This window comes from Zeus faber, assembly GCF_960531495.2.
Source record: "Zeus faber genome assembly, chromosome: 2".
Classification (NCBI taxonomy): Eukaryota; Metazoa; Chordata; class Actinopteri; order Zeiformes; family Zeidae; genus Zeus; species Zeus faber.
In genome coordinates, this window is record NC_137189.1 from 11,392,442 (window position 1) to 11,411,782 (window position 19,341).

The 19,341-nt window shown below is 45.0% G+C and overlaps 2 protein-coding genes across 2 annotated transcripts; one reads left to right on the forward strand and one right to left on the reverse strand.

Moving 5' to 3' along the window:
• Positions 1 to 952: 952 nt before the first annotated feature.
• faxca (failed axon connections homolog, metaxin like GST domain containing a) lies at positions 953 to 8,962 on the forward strand (the record flags this gene model as incomplete). The annotated part of the gene is made up of 6 exons (XM_080024408.1): positions 953 to 1,215; positions 3,118 to 3,253; positions 4,763 to 4,959; positions 5,737 to 5,954; positions 6,698 to 6,814; positions 8,655 to 8,962. The coding sequence occupies 6 exons, from the start codon at positions 953 to 955 to the stop codon at positions 8,960 to 8,962; spliced, it is 1,239 nt and encodes a 412-aa protein (XP_079880534.1).
• Positions 8,963 to 17,400: 8,438 nt separating this feature from the next.
• On the reverse strand, positions 17,401 to 18,870 carry pou3f2a (POU class 3 homeobox 2a; the record flags this gene model as incomplete). Its single annotated transcript, XM_079996637.1, has 2 exons — positions 17,401 to 18,323; positions 18,357 to 18,870. The coding sequence occupies 2 exons, from the start codon at positions 18,868 to 18,870 to the stop codon at positions 17,401 to 17,403; spliced, it is 1,437 nt and encodes a 478-aa protein (XP_079852763.1).
• Positions 18,871 to 19,341: the final 471 nt, after the last annotated feature.

The window sequence follows — 19,341 nt, forward strand, 5'->3', positions numbered from 1 at the left end:
ATAATCTATCTATCTGTATATCTGTCTGTCTGTCTGTCTAAATATCTATCTAATAGGCAATTCACTAAGATGGAAAAGTACATTTTTCCATTGATGTTCAACGTGGCCCCCCTCGGGAGAGCTCTGTCCAGTGGCCCCTGGGTCATTTGAGTTTGAGACCCTGTGTTATAGCATCCCTCTGGTGTTTGGAGAGCAGGAATGATTTAAGAGGAACGGTATGTACAATTTTGTAACCATTCTCCTGAATATTACTTAATGCTGGACAAAATAAAACATCTTTTAAATTGACACATTATTATAAATTGCATTTTTTTTTAATCCAACTTTTTTCTCTGTTGACCTGCAGCCAATCAGCAATCAGACCGAGCAGCTTTTTGACATTTTACTTTAAAACAAAATTGTGAATTTGCATTTGCTCATTTGTTGGGTTGGTTTCCTTGCCATTCAGAGGCCTTTCCCAAAGTTAGATTTATGGCATTTAAATATATATTTTGCAATTGTTATAGGTGCAAATTCAACTGGAATTTAAAGGGGGAAGAGCAGAGACAGAATTGTGCTTTAACATGGCTTTTTTTGTCTTTTATAATTCAAAGTTCGTGAAAATTATTTTAAAAGGTTGTTAAGGAAACCAAAGCTGTCTTAACGTCAACGTGTTGCGTTTGTTTCCTACTTCGTATTCATTTGGTTCGATTTATTTTTTTTTGCTGAATCACTACTGTCCACTGGGGGGCGGTGTTCGTCACGTGACGTCACCGGCAGGGGCTGGAGCGAGCTGCGGCGGAGGAGGAGGAGGAGGAGGAGGAGGAGGAGGAGGACGCCGACCCCGCTGCGGGGACAAGCACCGGGCGAGATGCTCCTCGTCGGCGGCCTTTCCCCCCGCGCGACCCCCCGGAGCTCGACGGCCCGTCGGCACCGATGACGCCGCGGCCTGCCACAGCGCGGCGGAAAGAGGATGTACTGGCGCGTCGGGTTCGCCTGGACGCCGTCGTGTGCGGTTGATCTCGGCCGGGACCGGAGCCTCTCCCTCGGCCTCCTGGGCTCCGATGAGCGGCTCTCGTTCTGCGGGTGCATCGTCGCCGCCCATCCGGTGCAGGACCGCGGCGGGATCATGTCGGCCCTGGGCTCGGACTCGTGGTGGCGGAAGACGCTCTATCTGACCGGAGGGGCTCTGCTCGCGGCCGCCGCTTACCTGCTGCACGAGCTGCTGGCCATCAGGTACCCCAAAATGCCCCGCATCGTTAGTGCGGTCACCTAGGCAACCGGTTGTACAAAGGCGACGACCCGGATCCGCTGTTGACACCCCTGTAGCCGGGGTTTCTCGGTTGTAGGTGGTTGTATTTCCACTGGCGACGTTATTCTGATCCGGATGGGCGGGGTGAGAGCAGATAGGTGGAGGAGAAGAAATCGTGAGTGGAGTGTGAGTGGAGCGTGACGCCACTGCCCCCACCGCCCCCCCCTGCATCCTGTGTGGATGTAGATCCCACTGATGGTCAGATTGGAAAATGTCGGTTTAAGGGAAGGGTTCGGGCTTCACGTTGGTCATTACCAAAACAAGAGCAACGTTTTGTTTTTTTTAGTTGTTTATTTTTTTTTTATTCATCCACACATTAATCCCAGGCCGCTTGGTCATTTCTTTCCTCAGCATTTGTGGGAATCCGCAGTGTAAAAAGGGTGACTTTCACTCGTCAACACCTCAAGGGCGGCCCTTCAAACCACTAGGCCTCCACAGGAGCCCAAAACATGTCGCCCCGAGTGTGTGATGATTCAAGTTTTGCTGTCGAATGCACTGCGGTCGCGATACAAATGTCACACCGAGCGTGTGACATCGAGCGTGTCGATGAAGACACACATTTTTCCGCCCTTCTAAGACAATGTTTTGGAGGCCGTTCTCCTCAAAGCACTGCCACAGGTCACCACCACCTGCAACCCAGGGGCACTGGCCCGCTGAACAATTGAATGACATGTTGGTGAATCGGGTGCTATATGCTCATAAATTGACATCCGAATCTACTTCAATTTCTGTTAGTGTTTTTTAGGATCTTTCACTTTGATTATGATGGGTTTTTTTGTTTTTATTAAAGCCCTTATTATTGTTCGAGCAATGGCTTGTTGTGGCCTCTAGTGTGGTCCACTTGTAATTTTATAAGTAATTTATCTCTGACCTCATTTTCTTTCTATGCTATCGTGCCAATGTAAATGCATGTGTTTGATCCTACACCAAAGACTGCATTTCAGCACCACTGCAAAGTGGACAGCGCTCCAGCATTTTTAATTGAAAGTCCTCTTTGCATCTACATTATGCAAACATCAACACCTTGCTATTGGCAGAGGTGAAAAAAATCGTGTTCAGAGAGTACATTTCCGCTCTGGGATTTTTTGGTCACCCGTGTGGATTTACAAATTAGCCAAATAGGTCCAACTAATTAGTGGAATCAGCCGGATCAATGCACGGGTAGAGCAAAAACATTGCAGGATTTGTACTTTCTGAACCTGGAATTTTCCACAACTGGCTATTGGCCATAGCAGGTGGTGTCTCGTTTCTTTGTATTCCACTATCTGGATGCTTGAGCTCTGTCTTTCCTTGTTTTCACATTGTGGTGAAAACATGGAACTTTGTTTTTACAGCAATTTTGTCGATGCCCTAGGGCAGACCTCAGGCTGCAACTTGCGGGAAAGCTCACTGCAGACAGCGGACTTGCATTGCTTGCGAATTGCTTGATGTATCCCCTAGAAACTAAAGAGCCGCCGTGCATCTAAAAGATACAGACAAAATTAGATTTTTGAATAAGAAGGATTAGCAGTTATATAAGAATGCTGTTTAACACAATTCATATATAAGGTATGTACTGTATGCACCAGGTTGACATAGATCTTTGTTTTTATTAGTGGAGATATCTCCCTGATAGCCTTTTCATTATTGAGCGATCTCAAATTATTAGAGAGCATCAGTGCATAGAAAAGAGAAAGTGCCACATATTCAGGTCACAAATGCAGAGCCATATAGGACCTCCGCACATGGAGCTTAAAACTGACAACATTTTGCAAGTCCTATTTATGTTAAAGTAAGTCTTATTCAAACAGTTATATCTTTCGTTTTGTCAATTTTGGCTAATCCAGAAAGGAGGAAGAGCTGGACTCTAAAGATGCCATCATCCTCCATCAGTTCTCCAGGCCCAAAACTGGTGTACCGTCCCTTTCCCCATTCTGCCTCAAGATGGAGACCTACCTCCGCATGCTGGACCTGCCCTACCAGGTAGAGGACCACATGTCTCTGCTCCTTCTCTGTTACACAAATACCCTCATATTTTCTAGCCCATATATTCTTTTCCATTCTCCAAATCTTTGATCCATCCCATAAATTCTTATTCTTTTAAAATTATTCCACACCTCCTCTCATTTCTCTGTGTAAACATAAGAAAGGTAGCATAAAAAAACCTCAAGCACTAATAAAGCCATACATTTCCCTTTGTTAATCCCCCCTTTAAATGTTTTTTCTTTTTGGCTGTTAGAGTACTACTACTAATAAAATGTGTTATTAGTAGTAGTACTCCATTATTACCATTGCTATTATTATCACCTATCTTATCACCTATATTATTAACTCCTATCTCCACCTTATTTTTTATATATATATATATTTTTTTTTTTTTTATATCCCCTCGTGCCGCCAAAACAGCTCTGACCTGTCGAGGCATGGACTCCACAAGACCTCTGAAGGTGTCCTGTGGTATCTGGCACCAAGACGTTAGCAGCAGATCCTTTAAGTCCTGTAAGTTGCCAGGTGGGGCCCCAATGGATCTGGCTTGTTGTTCCAGCACATCCCACAGATGCACCATCGGGTCGGACCCTAACCACGGCCGTCCACATGATGTAGAAGAAAATGTGATTCATCAGACCAGGCCACCTTCTTCCATTGCTCCACGGTCCAGTTCTGATGCTCAGCTGCCCATTGTAGGTGCTTTCGGCAATGGACAGGGGTCAGCATGGGCACTCTGACCGGTCTGAGGCTACGCAGCCCCATACGCAGCCATCTGTGATGCACTGTGTGTTCTGTAGCAATTTGTGCTACAGTAGCTCTTCTGTGAGTTCGGACTAGACAGGCTGGACTTCACTCCCCACATGCACCAATGAGCCCATGGGCGCCCATGACCCTGTTGCCAGTTCACCAGTGGTCCTTCCTTGGACCACTTTTGGTAGGTACTAACCACTGCATACCAGGAAAACCCCACAAGACCTGCTGTTTTGGAGATGCTCTGACCCAGTCATCTAGTCATCACTATTTGTCCCTTGTCAAAGGTGCTCAGATCCTTACACTTGCCCATTTTTCCTTCTTCCAACACATCAACTTCAAGAACTGACTGTTCACTTGCTGCCTAATATACCCCACCCCTTGACAGGTGCCATTGTATCGAGATGAGCAATGTTATTCACTTCACCTGTCAATGGTTTTAATGTTGTGGCTGATCGGTGTAAATACAGTATATACAGTATATAGTGTGTGTGTGTGTGTGTGTGTGTGTGTGCATGCATGCGTGTGCTATTTGTACTTTACTTTAGTATAACTGCCACCTACTGAACATATATTTTATTTCCTTAAAAATGTTCTCTGTTCTATTTTTACTTGCACTGCTCTTGTCTTATGTTATCTTCTCCTATCTAATGTTATGCACACGGACACACTCACACAAACACTTATTTTAATCTTTCATAACACACACTTCTTATTCCCTTCTCCTTCTCCTCCTCCTTCCTTCTCCCCCAGAACTACTTTGACGGGAAGCTGTCGCCGCAGGGGAAGATGCCATGGATCGAGTACAACGGGGAGCAGGTCTGCGGCAGCGAGTTCATCGTGGACTTCCTGGAGGAGCGGCTCGGCGTGAGCCTCAACAAGAGCCTGACACCGCAGGAGAGAGCTGTGTCCCGCGCCATCACCAAGATGGTGGAGGAGCACTTCTACTGGTAAAGTAAAATAAATACAATTCATACACCATAGTTTCGGATATATAGGGTCGTAGGGTCGAGCTCAGACTTCTCAGTGTATTGAACTGGAATTGACTCTGACAACACAGACCAAATATTATTTTGAAACCAATTAAGTCTTAAAATTAATTTGATCGGATTAGAAAATGTATTGTCCCCTGTGAGGGAAATTGTTTTCCAATTAAGTCATGTTAGGCAATACAACACAATAACAATCACCACATGTAAGCCCGATCACATTCAGATATCAAAACAGGTGTAAATGAATTCAATTACATTTGAAACAAATAGACAACATAATACGAATTAAATAAAGTTCAGTCTAATTAAAATTGTTTATTTCATCTTTTTATATCTAAAAACACAACTCCACATCTACCTGTTCTCAAAACACAAGTATGCCTTTTACTCATCGACGGTCAGGAGCCTCAAAAGCTTTATTTCTCCTTCATCTCACTTCCCCGGTCTCGTTCCATACTTAACAACTGTCTAAACAGATCATAAAATTTGATATAGCTTAGCATGGATTAGAATACCGTCAGCAGGTCTGTAGTTTACAAACTCAAAATCAACATGGGTCCCAAACCCTGCAGACCTTCTTGTGTTGTAGGGTATGGTCGTGCTCTGCATATAAATAATACATGTCTTTGCTTGGAGGGAGGTGAAACAGGAGGTGTCCTCGTGGCCGGGATATCAACCGTATTATTCTTCATAGTGGAAGTGGAAGTAGTGTGTGTCGTCTGTTTTGCCTTGCAGGACCATTGCGTACTGCCAGTGGGTGGACAACCTGGAGGAAACCCAGAAAATGCTGTCGGTGAGCGGGCCGCTGAGCGAGATGCTCAAGTGGATCCTGAGTCACCTGACCGGCGGGATCGTCAAGCGGGAGATGTACGGCCACGGCATCGGACGCTTCTCCAGGGAGGAGGTCTACGCCCTGATGGAGAAGGACATGCGCACCCTGGCCACACTGCTCGGTACGAAACAATAATGATGCTTGAAAATAAAAAGTCTACAATAGATAAACAATTATCGCAACTATTTGTTGTCCTCGCATACCTGTAGTTTTTGTATCTGCTTTATTTACAAGTGGATCATTGACATTTGCAGAAGCACTGCTGCAAACATCCCTCCCCTCTTGTATCCTATATTCAGGACCATTATATTACGCCTTTCATATCTTATTCTCACATTTTACATTTAGGACATATCTATGTTGGCATACATACATCTTAATTCATATGTGGTTACTCTATCTTCACTCAGTTGGTTGTACGACCTTCCTCACTCTTATTCTTGCAGCTGCTCTGCTGCTGCAAAAAAACAAAAATCCCCTCTCGTTCCAATGTGATCGTGACCGGTTGTCGTAGGTTTGAGTTTGGACAACGCAGAAAATCAAAGCACGCTGACCTCCTCTGGTGAAAACAAAGCCCTACGCACCTGGACACAGACACCTGACTGTTAATGTTATTCTTCTGGAAAGAAAAGTCAGCTCACTCTGTGAATAGAAATCATCTGTTTGCCAGCGTGAGCAGTCAAAACCCTGCTGTGTTTTGACTTCCTTTGAAACGAGTGTAATTCAGATAGTATTTCCCAATGTTGTCGGAAACTTCCTCTGAATCAGCACCACCTTTTTTTTGTAGTACCGCTAGGAACCGAGATGTGAAGGAAAGGGAAGACACTAAACAGTTGTTGTATTTTTCACTCTGTGCCGTCTCAGGGAATAAGAAATACCTGATGGGTTCAAAGCTTTCCACAGTAGATGCTGCTGTGTTCAGTCACCTGGCTCCTGCCATGTGGACGCTGCCTGGAACACGGCCGGAGCAGCTGATCAAAGGTGAGATCATCAATGATTATTATTACGGTGTCAAACACCGAAGGTGTGTAGCACCCTATTGTTATTGTTGGTTTTATTAGGGGTCCAGCTTGAACTGCCTGCCGCGCAGAAACCACTGAACCCACGGACACAAATGAAAATGATTTGTATTTGGAGCAGTCCAGACATGCTATGGTCCAAGTTTGATCCGCAACAGACCATATGTGTAGGAAGAGTTAGTAAAAAAAACACAATGGGAGTGGAAGGAACCGGAAGTAGCAAAGCCAAGGCCCCAGAAGTAAGCAGAGGGACCGGAAGTAGTGGAGGAGAGCACTTTGTGGCATCATCATGAAGGGGCTTTATTGGTTACTCAAAAGTTGTGCATTTACAAAAGGTGTTTGCTCTTGTCCACACAATCAAAAGTTAAGAAAGCACTCCAGCTTTGTATCAGGTCGAGACGAGAGACAGAAGGAAGTGATGCTGCGTTCCACGGGACCTCGGAAAAGTGTAACTCGTGTCGGTAGGAAGTGATGCTGCGTTCCAGGGAACTCGGAAAACTGTAATGAGTGACGGTAGGAAGTGATACTGCGTTCCACTGGAATTAGTATGAGGAGCGAGGCCCTTTGTCACATCATCATCCGACATTATTTAAGTCCAGTTCTCTAGATGCTTGTTCACATTCGGAGAGTTGCACTGTGTAGACCTAGCTGCTTCGCATAGAATTTGGCGATGAGAGAATGGAGGAGCCGATGCCGCGTTCAATGTAAACTCGGAAAATTGTAACTCGTTCTGCGTTTCACAGAACCCTAGAGAACCTTGAAAACTATGGATATTGAAATGATGGTATGTTTTATGCCGGGATCAGACTACACAATATTTTTGTCTTTCACGATGGTCACCATGTCAGATTAGGCAATCATAGTGCCGTAAATTGTGGCCCCGTTTTGGTCGGGAGACTGGCAACACTATAAGTATGACCCCAACCAATAATCGTTGCGTGAGTTCATAGGTCGTTGGAGGGATGGGCCAAGACAACAAACTGTCAATAAACATGGCAACAAAAGCGCTTTGTGAGATGCTGGCGGTCTTGTGTTCCGAAAATAAAAATAAGAAAAAGCGCGAAAGAAAAAGCGATTGTGGACCCATTCCAGCGTAGATCAGTTTGTCGGACTTGTAATCTGAATCGCTTTCGGTTTCCACCTAACCGTCTCCCCGTGCCTCCCGCACAGAATCGGTTTCCTCCGCTTCTCTTAGCCATGCTAACATACAGATATGTGCACCAGAGAGCACTTTGTCATCCTGCTGGCAGGAAAATTCGAAAACATCGGACATGCTTGACCTTCTGTCGTGGTGGTCAATGATTTTGTCACATTATGCCACTTTTTGTTGTTCACCATGTTCCACTTCAGCGTTTTTTGTTTTTTTCCAAAATTTGGCACATTGATGGATATTAATTCCAATAGTCGAAATCTAATATATTTGACCAATCAGACCATGCGTCCAACGCCACAGGCCAAAGCTGCACATGGTCTGCCATTTAGAATTATTTGAAAAACAAATTTTTGCTCCTCCTATCTCCTCCTAGGCCATTTGTCCAATTTCGACCAAACAGACTTTGTTCCTTGGACTCCATTGTTTTAAGTCATCAAAAGAGTTCTGAAAGTCCCACCAATATGGCAACCTCATGTGCAAAGGTATTGGCGAAAGCTGCCACATAAACAGGAAGTAGGCATATGTTTTCTACACTTGGACAAAAGCTCCATGACCTCCATGCAATTTGAAACAAATGTATTTTATATTTGATGTTCTTGTCCACTAGATGTTTTGAGTTCCCTTGCTGACTTGTATGTTCGTCTCTCAGGCGAGCTGATCAACCTGGCCATGTACTGCGAGCGGATCCGCCGGCGCTTTTGGCCCGAGTGGTTCGTGGACCTGGAGGACTTCTGTTACGACACCACTGAGGACAGCGACTCGCCCTCCAAGCTGCCCGACCTGGGCCTGTACTCACGCACGGACACCTTCCAGGACAACACAGCCTCGCCGACTCCGACGCCGCCCACACACCCGGCGGCCGAGCCGTCATCGCCCAATAGCGACCACACGGGCCACTCACTCTACGACTCCGACATGGACACCGAGTGCTCCGAGATGGAGCAGCTCAAGTGTTGACGCAATGGCTACAAACGCACACACAGACACACCCACACACACACACACACACACACACCGCGTAGCCGAACCAAGACAAAACACCAAACACAAGTGAGAGCAAGGAGGGAGGGTCTTATAGGATGACGTATGGCGCCCCCTACCTCCTTGGAGCCGAAAATTAACCATTGGGGTTTATTTTCTTGCTGGTTTATTTGCCTGTGTTAAGTGGAGAAGTTCAGAATTGAGAAGTAGCAGGATTTACAAAAAGTAAGAAAATATACAGAAGATGGTTATAAGGGTGGGGGGGGGGGTAGATAGCAGAAAGGACAGAGCACACAGAATAGTAGGAGGAGTTTGAGAGGCAGAACTAGCAATGAAAACAAAAACAGGAGTAAATGACGCCGTTGCTGACGAACTCCTCTAACTGGCCAAGATCATCCGCAGTCCAAACTGCTGCCTGTCTTCACGCTGCCATCTCCATGGCAACTACGTGTGTGTATGTGTAAATCCTGTGTCAACCATAGCTATCACTGTAGTGTGTGTGTGTGTGTGTGTGTGTGTGTGTGTGTGTGTGTGTGTGTGTGTGTGTGTGTGTGTGTGTGTGTGTGTGAGAGAGAGAGAAGGTACTGAACCTTTGACTAGTGCAATTTGAACTCCGGTGTTCAATATTGTGTCCATATTGAAATGCGGGGAGCTGTACAGGAATACAAGGAATGAATTACAGTGGAATTTACTCTATATAGTATGTTATATGATCCAATTTGACCCAGATCTGATGGATTGCTCTATGTGCGTGTGTACATATAGTCTTAAAATGTCGTATTGTTCCCACTTGGCTTGTGAGCTACTCTCTTAAAAAGGCCTTTCAGGTTTTGTTTGCGATGGCCAAATTCTTTGGTAGCTATTGACCGTTTTAAGAACCACCCAGATATATATGTATACACAAGATATGACATAACCGATATGTGACCTTCACTGGAAGGTCATATATAGTTTTTTGGACCCATCTTAAATATGCTGGCTAGTTGTGTGATCACTTTGAGCTTGTGAAGGGTCACGTCCTATTGTGACCACTTTAAGGAAAGTTAATTCAGCAGGTTTTAGTAACACAGTTGGGATAGTGCTGATGGTCAGCACCAATCTTTCAATTCCACATTATATCTGCTGACGTTATCTGGATATCTATTTTTACAGATAAGGTTTGGAAAAGTCATGCATTCAGCCAATTAGGGCGGGTGAATCAATCATGTAGAAATAGTTTGTGTGCATGGCTGGTACGTGCCCATACAGAATCTCCCTTTAGTCCCTCTGTGGATGAATGAGTATCTACGTTCCAATGCCGCCTGGTTTTACATTTGTTGTTGGGATGCAATGGGCTGGCTCGTGCCTCAGGCCAGAAAATAAAACAAGATAGAAATGCAAAGATGTAGCGAATTGATCTTGAAAAATCAACGTTTCCGCCTTTTTCATCCAAGCAGTTTTATCTTTTTGACATATTCTGGTGAAACTCCCCTCGGCGTTGTTTGACAGGAGTTGATCACAGCAATAGAGTGAACACGTACGACAGGGAACGGTTCAGGAATTGTTCCCGAAACCCGACAGGAAGCAATAATAGCATTTTTTCTTTGCGACGGGATGGATCAAAAGAGGTCGTTGTTATCGGGTTGACTTTCCGTAGCGCGGTCGCTCCTCGCTCCCGGCGGCGGTGGCTCGCAAATCGAACTGCGTGTTTGTCGTTCAGCAAACGCGTGCGGCGCCGCGACGCGTGCGGGTGGAAATGACGTGTGTGCGGCGAGGAGTTCCGTGTTGGAGGCCATATGGTGCATGGATGAGTCATCTGCCGCTTAGATTTAATGTATAGTGGCGCACGGGCACAAGCATTCACAGTACTCCTATTCCTTCATTAAAGGCACACACACACACACACACACACACACACACACACACACACACACATAGACATTCATGCAGAAATGGTCACCATGTAGAATAGAAAAGTGTTTTGGTTGCAGCAGACGGTGAGCGGCGGCTTAAAACAAATTTTTGATTAATAAATAAGAATAAATGATGATGAGTTGAAGGTGTTGATTATCCCAAACTGCTACGGTTTAGAGCGTGATGTGAAAAGGGGCATCCTTTGTGGATCCATCTCAGAGCCCTGGGTGGGTCGACGGGGATCCGCCGTGGTTTTCGATTCGCCAACTGTGAAGCCACAGAATCTCACCGTCTGTTGTAGCGCCGTCTGATGGCCGACTTTATAAGGGACAACGTGAGGATCATTACGAACGACGTTCGGGATCTGGTTGACGATGGTTGTGTGACGGGACATTCTCATTACAACGATCCTCTTTGTACCTTATCGTGTTTACCTGCCAAAGATGTCAGGGATTCTGCTGCTTTTATAACCACGTTCCGGCAGAACAAACAGGTTGAGCAAAGTGATGTCATGGAGCCACAACGATGACACTGAAGGGGAGGATGAAGGCGTCTGAGACTGTGTGTGTGTCTGTTTGTGATGAAGATGAATATCGACTACGACTTAATTCCGTGTCTTAAAAAAAAAACTCCTTGCCTGCATGTTTTTTGCCTTTTATTCATCAGAGCCAATGTCAGGATTCAGCCTTTGTGGGAATGGACTCCTGTAGATGTTTACTTTTCTGCCAGTGCCAGTATATTATTTATATTTTATATGATTACTATTTATCAGATATGTATTTTTTTTTTGTTTGGTTTCAGGTATAAGGATTATGTTGGTGTAAATGGCAATGTATGGATTTCTTTCCACTATAAGGTGATTCATTTTGACTCAATTAGTTTTATTGATTTTCTTTTGTGGCAGTTTTCTCTTGAAAATGTTTTGGGTTTTTTTCAAAATTGTATGCGTTTCTCCACCTTCTGTCAACATGTTGTCACTTGAAAGCGACTTATATTTTTTTAAAAGGCCGGTCATTGTTCTAAGTGCATGTGTGGGCCATGTTTCAAGCTGCCATTTGGTTAAAAAAAATTATAATAATTATGCTGTCATAACCATTTGTAAAGTCCATTATCTACTGTATAGCAAGCACTATTTGTGATTAGGAAATAAAAATAATCCTGATGTTACAAAATTAGTAAGGCATTCACTGAGGGCATTTTTGAAGGTTTAACATGACTTGGTCACACAATGAAGACATCTAGAGGAAAACCAGCTGCTCTAGAGCATCTTCTCCCATATCAACTTGTCCAGGTCAGTGTACACGCCGCAGCAGAAGGTCAAGGGTCACGACCGCCCCATTGTGTCACACCCTCATCGAGATATCTGCTTTGTAGAAGCTAGAAGCCATATTGCATTGTCTGTTCGTGTTGTGTGCGTTACAAAAAAACCATTATGGACTCTTGTCAAACTGTAAATAAGTCAGCCAAAAGAGAAATATAAATCAATATGTGTACATGACCTAAAAAGCCCTAAAACTCTGTAACATAAATAAATAAATCTTCCTATGAATGTATAATAGCTGATGGATGAAAAGGTTGTACGATGATGACGGATTAATCATATATTTCATTAAAAATAGCTGTGGTATTTTATTTGGGGGTTTTGTTTGTTTTGTTGTTCAAATGTGTTCCATTAAGTGTACAAAACACATTTCCCATCTCCTTGGGCAGGCGGGGGGTGGGGGGCATGTGTTGTACTTTGGAACATATCTTTCCCATAATCCCTCTCCCCGTACCATATGACAATACTGAGTCTGCCCCACAATGCTGAAGGATTAGCTTTGTGCCCTTCTCTTTGTGCCAGCGCCAGAGCTCTGGAGAAACAGGGAGTAATAGAGGTCAGAGGAAAGAGAGAAGGCCCCACTGTAATGCGGGTGTGTGTGTGTGTGTGTGTGTATGGGGGGGGGGGGTGAGTTAAAGAAAGCAGATGGAAAGGGAAACTGGACGAATAAAAGTAAACAGAGCGATAAGATTTGATGACTGTGGCTCGTCGTTGTTTCTGTGGTCATTGTCTGGGCCGCCCGTGAGATCCTCTTTACGCACGACGCAGCTACGACAATCCAGAGCGGACAATGATTCCCGAGCCCCAACCTCCGCTTTGTCGCTATTCAGCCCTGGTGAGTCAGGGATGGCACATGGCGGCAAGGCTGGAAGCTGTGGCTCCGTGTGTGAGTGTGTGTGTGTGTGTGGGGGGGGAGGGCTGGCACGTGGCTGGATGCATGATTTGCACACACACACGTATAGGGCTCATGATTCAGCCCTATACACAGAGTGTGTGTATGTGTATGCATGTGTGTGTGTGTGTGTATGGGTATGTTTGTGTATCTGCATGAGTCTGCATGTGTGTTTGTATGTACAGTACAGTATGTCGTTGTGTATTTTCATGCGTGTGTGTGTGTGTGTGTGTGTGTGTGTGTGTGTGTGTGTGTGTGTGTGTGTGTGTGTGTGTGTGTGAGTGTGTGTCTGTGTAGTAATGTGAATAATGCAGAGGGTGGTGAGGGCAAACGATGGAGAGAGAATCCAGGCTCCATGGTCCTCCAGAGAGAAGTATTTAGAGCTGTCTTGTTCTCTCTCTCTCTCTCTCTCTCTCTCTCTCTCACACACACACACACACACACACACACACACACACAATCATATAGTGTACTTAACACACCCTTAGACATATGCACGCACATGTTTTGTCTTATTTTCTCACTTTTTAGCATGTGTTGTACAATATACCGTAGATGCAGAGAAAGACGTACATTTTAAACAGCATGGCTCATGCCAATTCAATTAAACCAGGCGGATAATTACCTTAAGAACCCAATAAAGCCACAGACACGCCACTCATGTGCTTGAAATATCCATCGTTTTGATTATCTTACACTACAATTAAAAATAAAATTAGTTTAGAAAAGCAACCAGAAGATTCATTCTTTTTTCTTTTTTTTTTTTGGAAAGCAAAGATCACAGCCCTGTGACTGCCTATAAATAACAACATATAGATGACAACTACATGGTAGGGTCGCATAAGGTATAGACGAAGGAAAGATTGAAAATTTGAATGACAACAGTTATTGGAAGCCACATTTAAAAAACGAATACCATCACAACTTCGGATTTGAGTTATTTTCAGTGAAGAATTTTTTTTTTTTTCCACAAATAAATGAATCTCATCTTTTAATTTATCTCTCCACATATCATACCTGTGTGGGTCACCACTGAACCATAGGATTCTTCGACAAGATAAAGCATTACACGGCCACAAATGTCACGACTGATGAATGAGAGATGGTAGATTATCACACCCAATGATATCTAATCCTTGTTTACCGATTTTATCTCCTGACATTTTGTAAAAAAAAATAAAAAAAAAATAAATGACGTGGACGCCACTGTGTGTTTGTGTGGCCCGTACCAGTAATGACCACTAGATGGCCCCAGCGGGCCTTTGGAAATCCAATATCAATCCATATGATGAAACAAATAGTACAAGGTTTTCGTTTAACCTCAACAAAAAACATTATTGTTATTAAATAATCATTGTTAAATAATCACCACTTTTATTTCTATCACTATTATATCATTATTTATATCATTACTGTCAGTATATTATTATAATTATTATTATCAGTAGCAGGAGTCGTAGTACTACTATAAGTAGTAGTAGTGTTTGTAGCATTTGTTATTAGTATTATTGGTATTGTTATTATTATTATTATTATTATTATTATTATTATTGGTAGTAGTAGAAGTGGCGGTTGAAGGAGAGGCAGTTGCTTTTGTAATGTTAGTAGTGGTGTTTTAAATGTTGTTGTAGATTATATGATTAGATATATTACGTGTAGGCCCATTCAGACCGAGAGGCTTTATATTAATTGTCTCCTCCTCCTTTTAAAAACAAAAAAAACAAAAACAAAAACAGGCCTACGTTGGCCTATAGACATTTTAGTCTCTGTAGGGAAAGAAATTCTATTCGATTTAAACTTTTCATCGGTATTGGGTTTTTTTTTTAGCTGTTGCCAAATAAGCCTTTGTTGTATGTCACCGTTTCTTTTGCAATGGCCTTAAAATGCCGTAGGCCATAAAAAGACCCACATTTCCACAGCTTCAGTTATGTATCCAGCCATGGAGAACGTGTGTGCAAATCAACAATAATAAACCCTTATCGAAAATACACCGAATAAGATGCATTATTATAATGCAGGCACACGCACAGAGGGGCTGCAGTCCAAACACAGATTCCTTGCGGTCACAGCTATTTCTGCGAGCTTAATAAACGTGCGAAGACTTCAAAATGGTTATAGAAAACAAATACGTTTTAATGACAAAAAAAGCAATATAGAAATTGTGCAATTGTTCATTTCTTTTTCCCCCCTTCAATTGTTCGGAGTCACAGATTTCAGGTCAACGTTGTTGTTTTTTTTTTGTTTTTTTTTGTTGTTGTTTGTTTTTTTTCGGCAGCTCAAATTCAAGGATTTCAGGGATTTAATTGTCATGCAATTGGAATTTCAAATTGGAAATCGGGGTTGTAGACCAATGCAAATTCGTTGAAATCTCCCTTAATTCATGAACAAGGAAAATCTTCCATGATTTAAAGATTGTTTTGATATTAAATAATAGGCCGTATTTGCCAAAAATGATGCAATGAACATTCTCAATATTATGCCGCAGTTGCAGTGAAAACGGTTTTAATTGTCGGCATTTTGAAATTCGCCTTGAAAATTGTTTTGTTGATTGATTGTCGGCCTGAAATATTCTTACATTTGCAAAGACTTGTTTACATTTGTATGTTTTCCCCTCAATCAATATTTAAAATTGTCCAATAACATTCATCTTCTGGGCATATCCCACTCAAATGGGTGGTCATCTAGAATTGGTCTGAAATTGGGTTTTTCCAAATGTTTTGTTGAATTTAAAGCATAAACCCCAGCAAAATGGGGGGAAAAGGGAAATCTGCATCAGCTCTGATTGGCTGATTGGTTATTGATCACAGGATCTGTGTGGCACAAGAGCACGTGCGTGTGTTTGTGCTTTGGCACAGACTCACAGAGGAAACCCCACAAACAAACAAACAAACAAACAAACAAACAAACAAACGTACAAACCAACAAATAAAGCCATACAAAACGCATGAAGATACATCCCACGGATAGTTCTGAGTGAATCGATAGGAGCCACTGAGGCCAAAGCTGGTAACAATATATTCCGTTGTCTCTTCTTAGGAAAGGAAGGCAAAAATGGACAGGCTTGAGAAATCCATTCGTTCAGTCTTGAGCTTTCTCATCACAGCATTTGGAGAAGAACAGTGATAACGGATACCACGTCATGTAAACATGATCTAAACTAGGCATTGGCACGAATGCTGAAGTGAACACTGGAACCCAATAATGACCCTATAGTATAATATATGGATTTATTAATAGTAGGCCTATTATTATTGTCATTGTTATAATATTATTATATAGTTTTTATATTATGATATTTTATAATCATTATTATTATTATTATTATTATTAGTAGTAGTAGTAGTAGTAGTAGTAGTAGTAGTATCAGTATTGTTATTATTATTATTAGTAGTAGTAGTAGTAGTTGTCGTAGTAGTATTATCAATATTAGCAATATTATTAATATTTTCATTATTGTGTCCCTTTGAGAGAATTCGATTCTAAAAATGCACAAACCCTGTCTTAATGCTATAGGCAAAAACTGGGTTTCAAATAAATAGTAGCTGCCAATAATGGGATGGAATAACATGTTTCCAGTGGTTTCCAGCGTCAACAATTACTTAACAATACTGTCTGATTGCTAAACCTTAAATAGATTTCTAATAAAAAAATACACATGTTAGCATTGAACGGAATAAACGTGATGGCAAATAATAACAATAATAATAACAATAATAATAATAACAATAATAAATCCATATATATCCTGGTATTGCATTTGGCTGGTATTGGCGTAGACACAAAAATGCTCCGGCAGCAGCAGCAGCAGCAGCAGCAGCAGCAGCAGCTATGTAATTCCTTTTTTCCCCCCAAAAAAGCTGCTGAACCCCTGTTGCTTTGTTGTGATGGAAAGATGGCGTTTATTTACCCACACCGACGACTGCGAGCGAGCGCGTCCTCCATCGACACCCCGTGCCTGCGCAGAACCTTCTCCTTCTTATGCCTTTCTTTTTTATAATACATCATATGAAACACTGATATTATAGAAACGCGTTGTATATCACCGAGCTGGGCGAGCTCCGTGATATTTCAGTTTTGTTTTTTTGTTTTTTTAGTGCTTGAGCTCCACAGTAAATTCCCACCAGCTTGTGTCCACTGGCGCAACATCAGCACCAGCTCTGGGTCTAATTCCAAACGCCCCCCCCCCCCACCCACCCCCCACCCCACCCCACCCCCACCCATCCCCCCCCCAAAAAAAACAAACAAAAAAAAAAAAAACCCAATAATAAAATCACTGTTAATCCCGTCAGGGTCCGTGTGTTGTCAGGGTCACTGCACGGGGGTCTGCCCACCGTGGTGCGGAGGGGTGTCCCCGTACAGGTCCTCTCCTCCGGGTAACTGCCCCCCGGCGGGGGTCATCCTCTTCTCCTTCTGCCTCCTGTTGCAGAACCAGACCCTCACCACCTCCTTCTCCAGCTGCAGGCTGTCCGCTATGGAGTTGATCTCCGCCGCCCCGGGTTTGGGACATTTGAGAAAATGGCTCTCCAGGGCCCCCTTGACGCCCACCTCGATGGAGGTCCTCTTTTTCCTTTTCCTCCCCTGCGCCGCGATTTTGTCCAGGCTGGTGGGGCTGCCCGAGGTGGAGTCCGCCTCCTCCAGCCACTTGTTCAGCAGGGGCTTGAGCTTGCACATGTTCTTGAAGCTGAGCTGCAGCGCCTCGAACCTGCAGATGGTGGTCTGGGAGAACACGTTCCCGTACAGGGTCCCCAGGGCCAGGCCCACGTCCGCCTGGGTGAAGCCCAGCTTGATGCGCCGCTGCTTGAACTGCTTGGCGAACTGCTCCAGGTCGTCGGAGGTCGGCGTGTCCTCGTCCGAGTGGTCCGGCTGGTGGCCCCCGTGTTGGTGCTGCTGGTGGTGGTGGTGGTGCTGGTGGGGCCCCGGCCCCCCTCCGTGCTCGCTGAGGTGCGGGCTGTGGCTGTGGTGCTCCTCGTCCCGCAGCGGGTGGTGATGCATGGCCCCTTGCTCCCCGCCGGTCATCAGCCCGAAGCCGGACTGCGAGTAGACCAGACCCTGACCCTCAGACGTCGCCATGCCCGGGATGTGCGTGGTGGTGGCGACGGTGCTCGTGCGCCATGCTCTGGCGTCGTGATGCGTGTGGTGCGTGAGGTGCGCGGGGTGAGGGTGTCGCTGTTGCTGCAGACTGGCGGAGCTCTGGCTCTGCAGCTCCTCCCGGTCGCCGCCGCCGCCGCCGCCGCCGCCGCCTCCGCCGCCGCCGCCGCCGCCGCCTCCGTCGTGCTGCAGCACAGGCTTCACGTCCTGTTCTCCGAGGGGACTGGGCGGCCACGGCGCCCCGCCGCCGTCGCCCCCGTGCGACAGCGCCGCGATCCACTGGTGCGCGTGGCTGAGAGGGTGCCCGCCGCCCGGCAGGGTGCCGTAGTCGCTCTGGAGCAGCGTGTGCGCGTCCCTGTACGCGGCCGCCTGCTGCATGCTCTCGGACTCCGAGTGCGGCGGCGGCGGCGGCGGCGGCGCGCTGCTGGGGGCGGTGAGCACGCCGTAGTGGTTGGACGTGGCGGTCGCCATAAGTCTCGGAGCCAGAGTGGTGGTGGAGTTAGACACGGGGCTCGGTGACGGTCGGGAACTCTCTTTGCGCCACGGGGCAGCTCGCCGTGTCTCTCCAGCATCTCCCGGGCGCGGTGCCAAGGGGACGCAGAGGCGCGCACCTGAGGTCCGCCTCGCTCCGCTCTTTATTGGCCGAGAACGGTTGACAGATGTGGTTACCCCTGACAGCACCCCGCTCATTGGTCACGGGAGATTGTACAGAAACCCCCGATCGTTCTGCCCGACAATACCAGCGCAGGGTGCAAAGTGGAGAGGGGGATTAGACGGGACTGGGCTGTGACCACAGGGCGCACACTTTAGGGTTTAAGACGGAGGGATAGTCCGAGCACGTTCCCATTTGCATATTTGGTTTAAGTGTTGTGACCTTGATCGGGTCAAATGACACCAACTGTAGTACAGTCAAACATGTGTGCGTCACGGTGCGTAATGTGGCACTTGGATACACATGGGTTAATCTCGTTTCTTTTTTTTGAAAAGCAATATTTCCAAAGCCTTCGTAATAAACTCTCCAAATACAGATATAAGATTCAGTTATTTCGGGCAAAATAAAACGCTCTGTGGCCTAAAGTCTCTTTAAGTAGTAAAGCGGGGACTACAAACTTCCAGCTGCCTCTCGCTGTCCAAAAGAAGGAGGGTGTTGCGTGTTTCTCG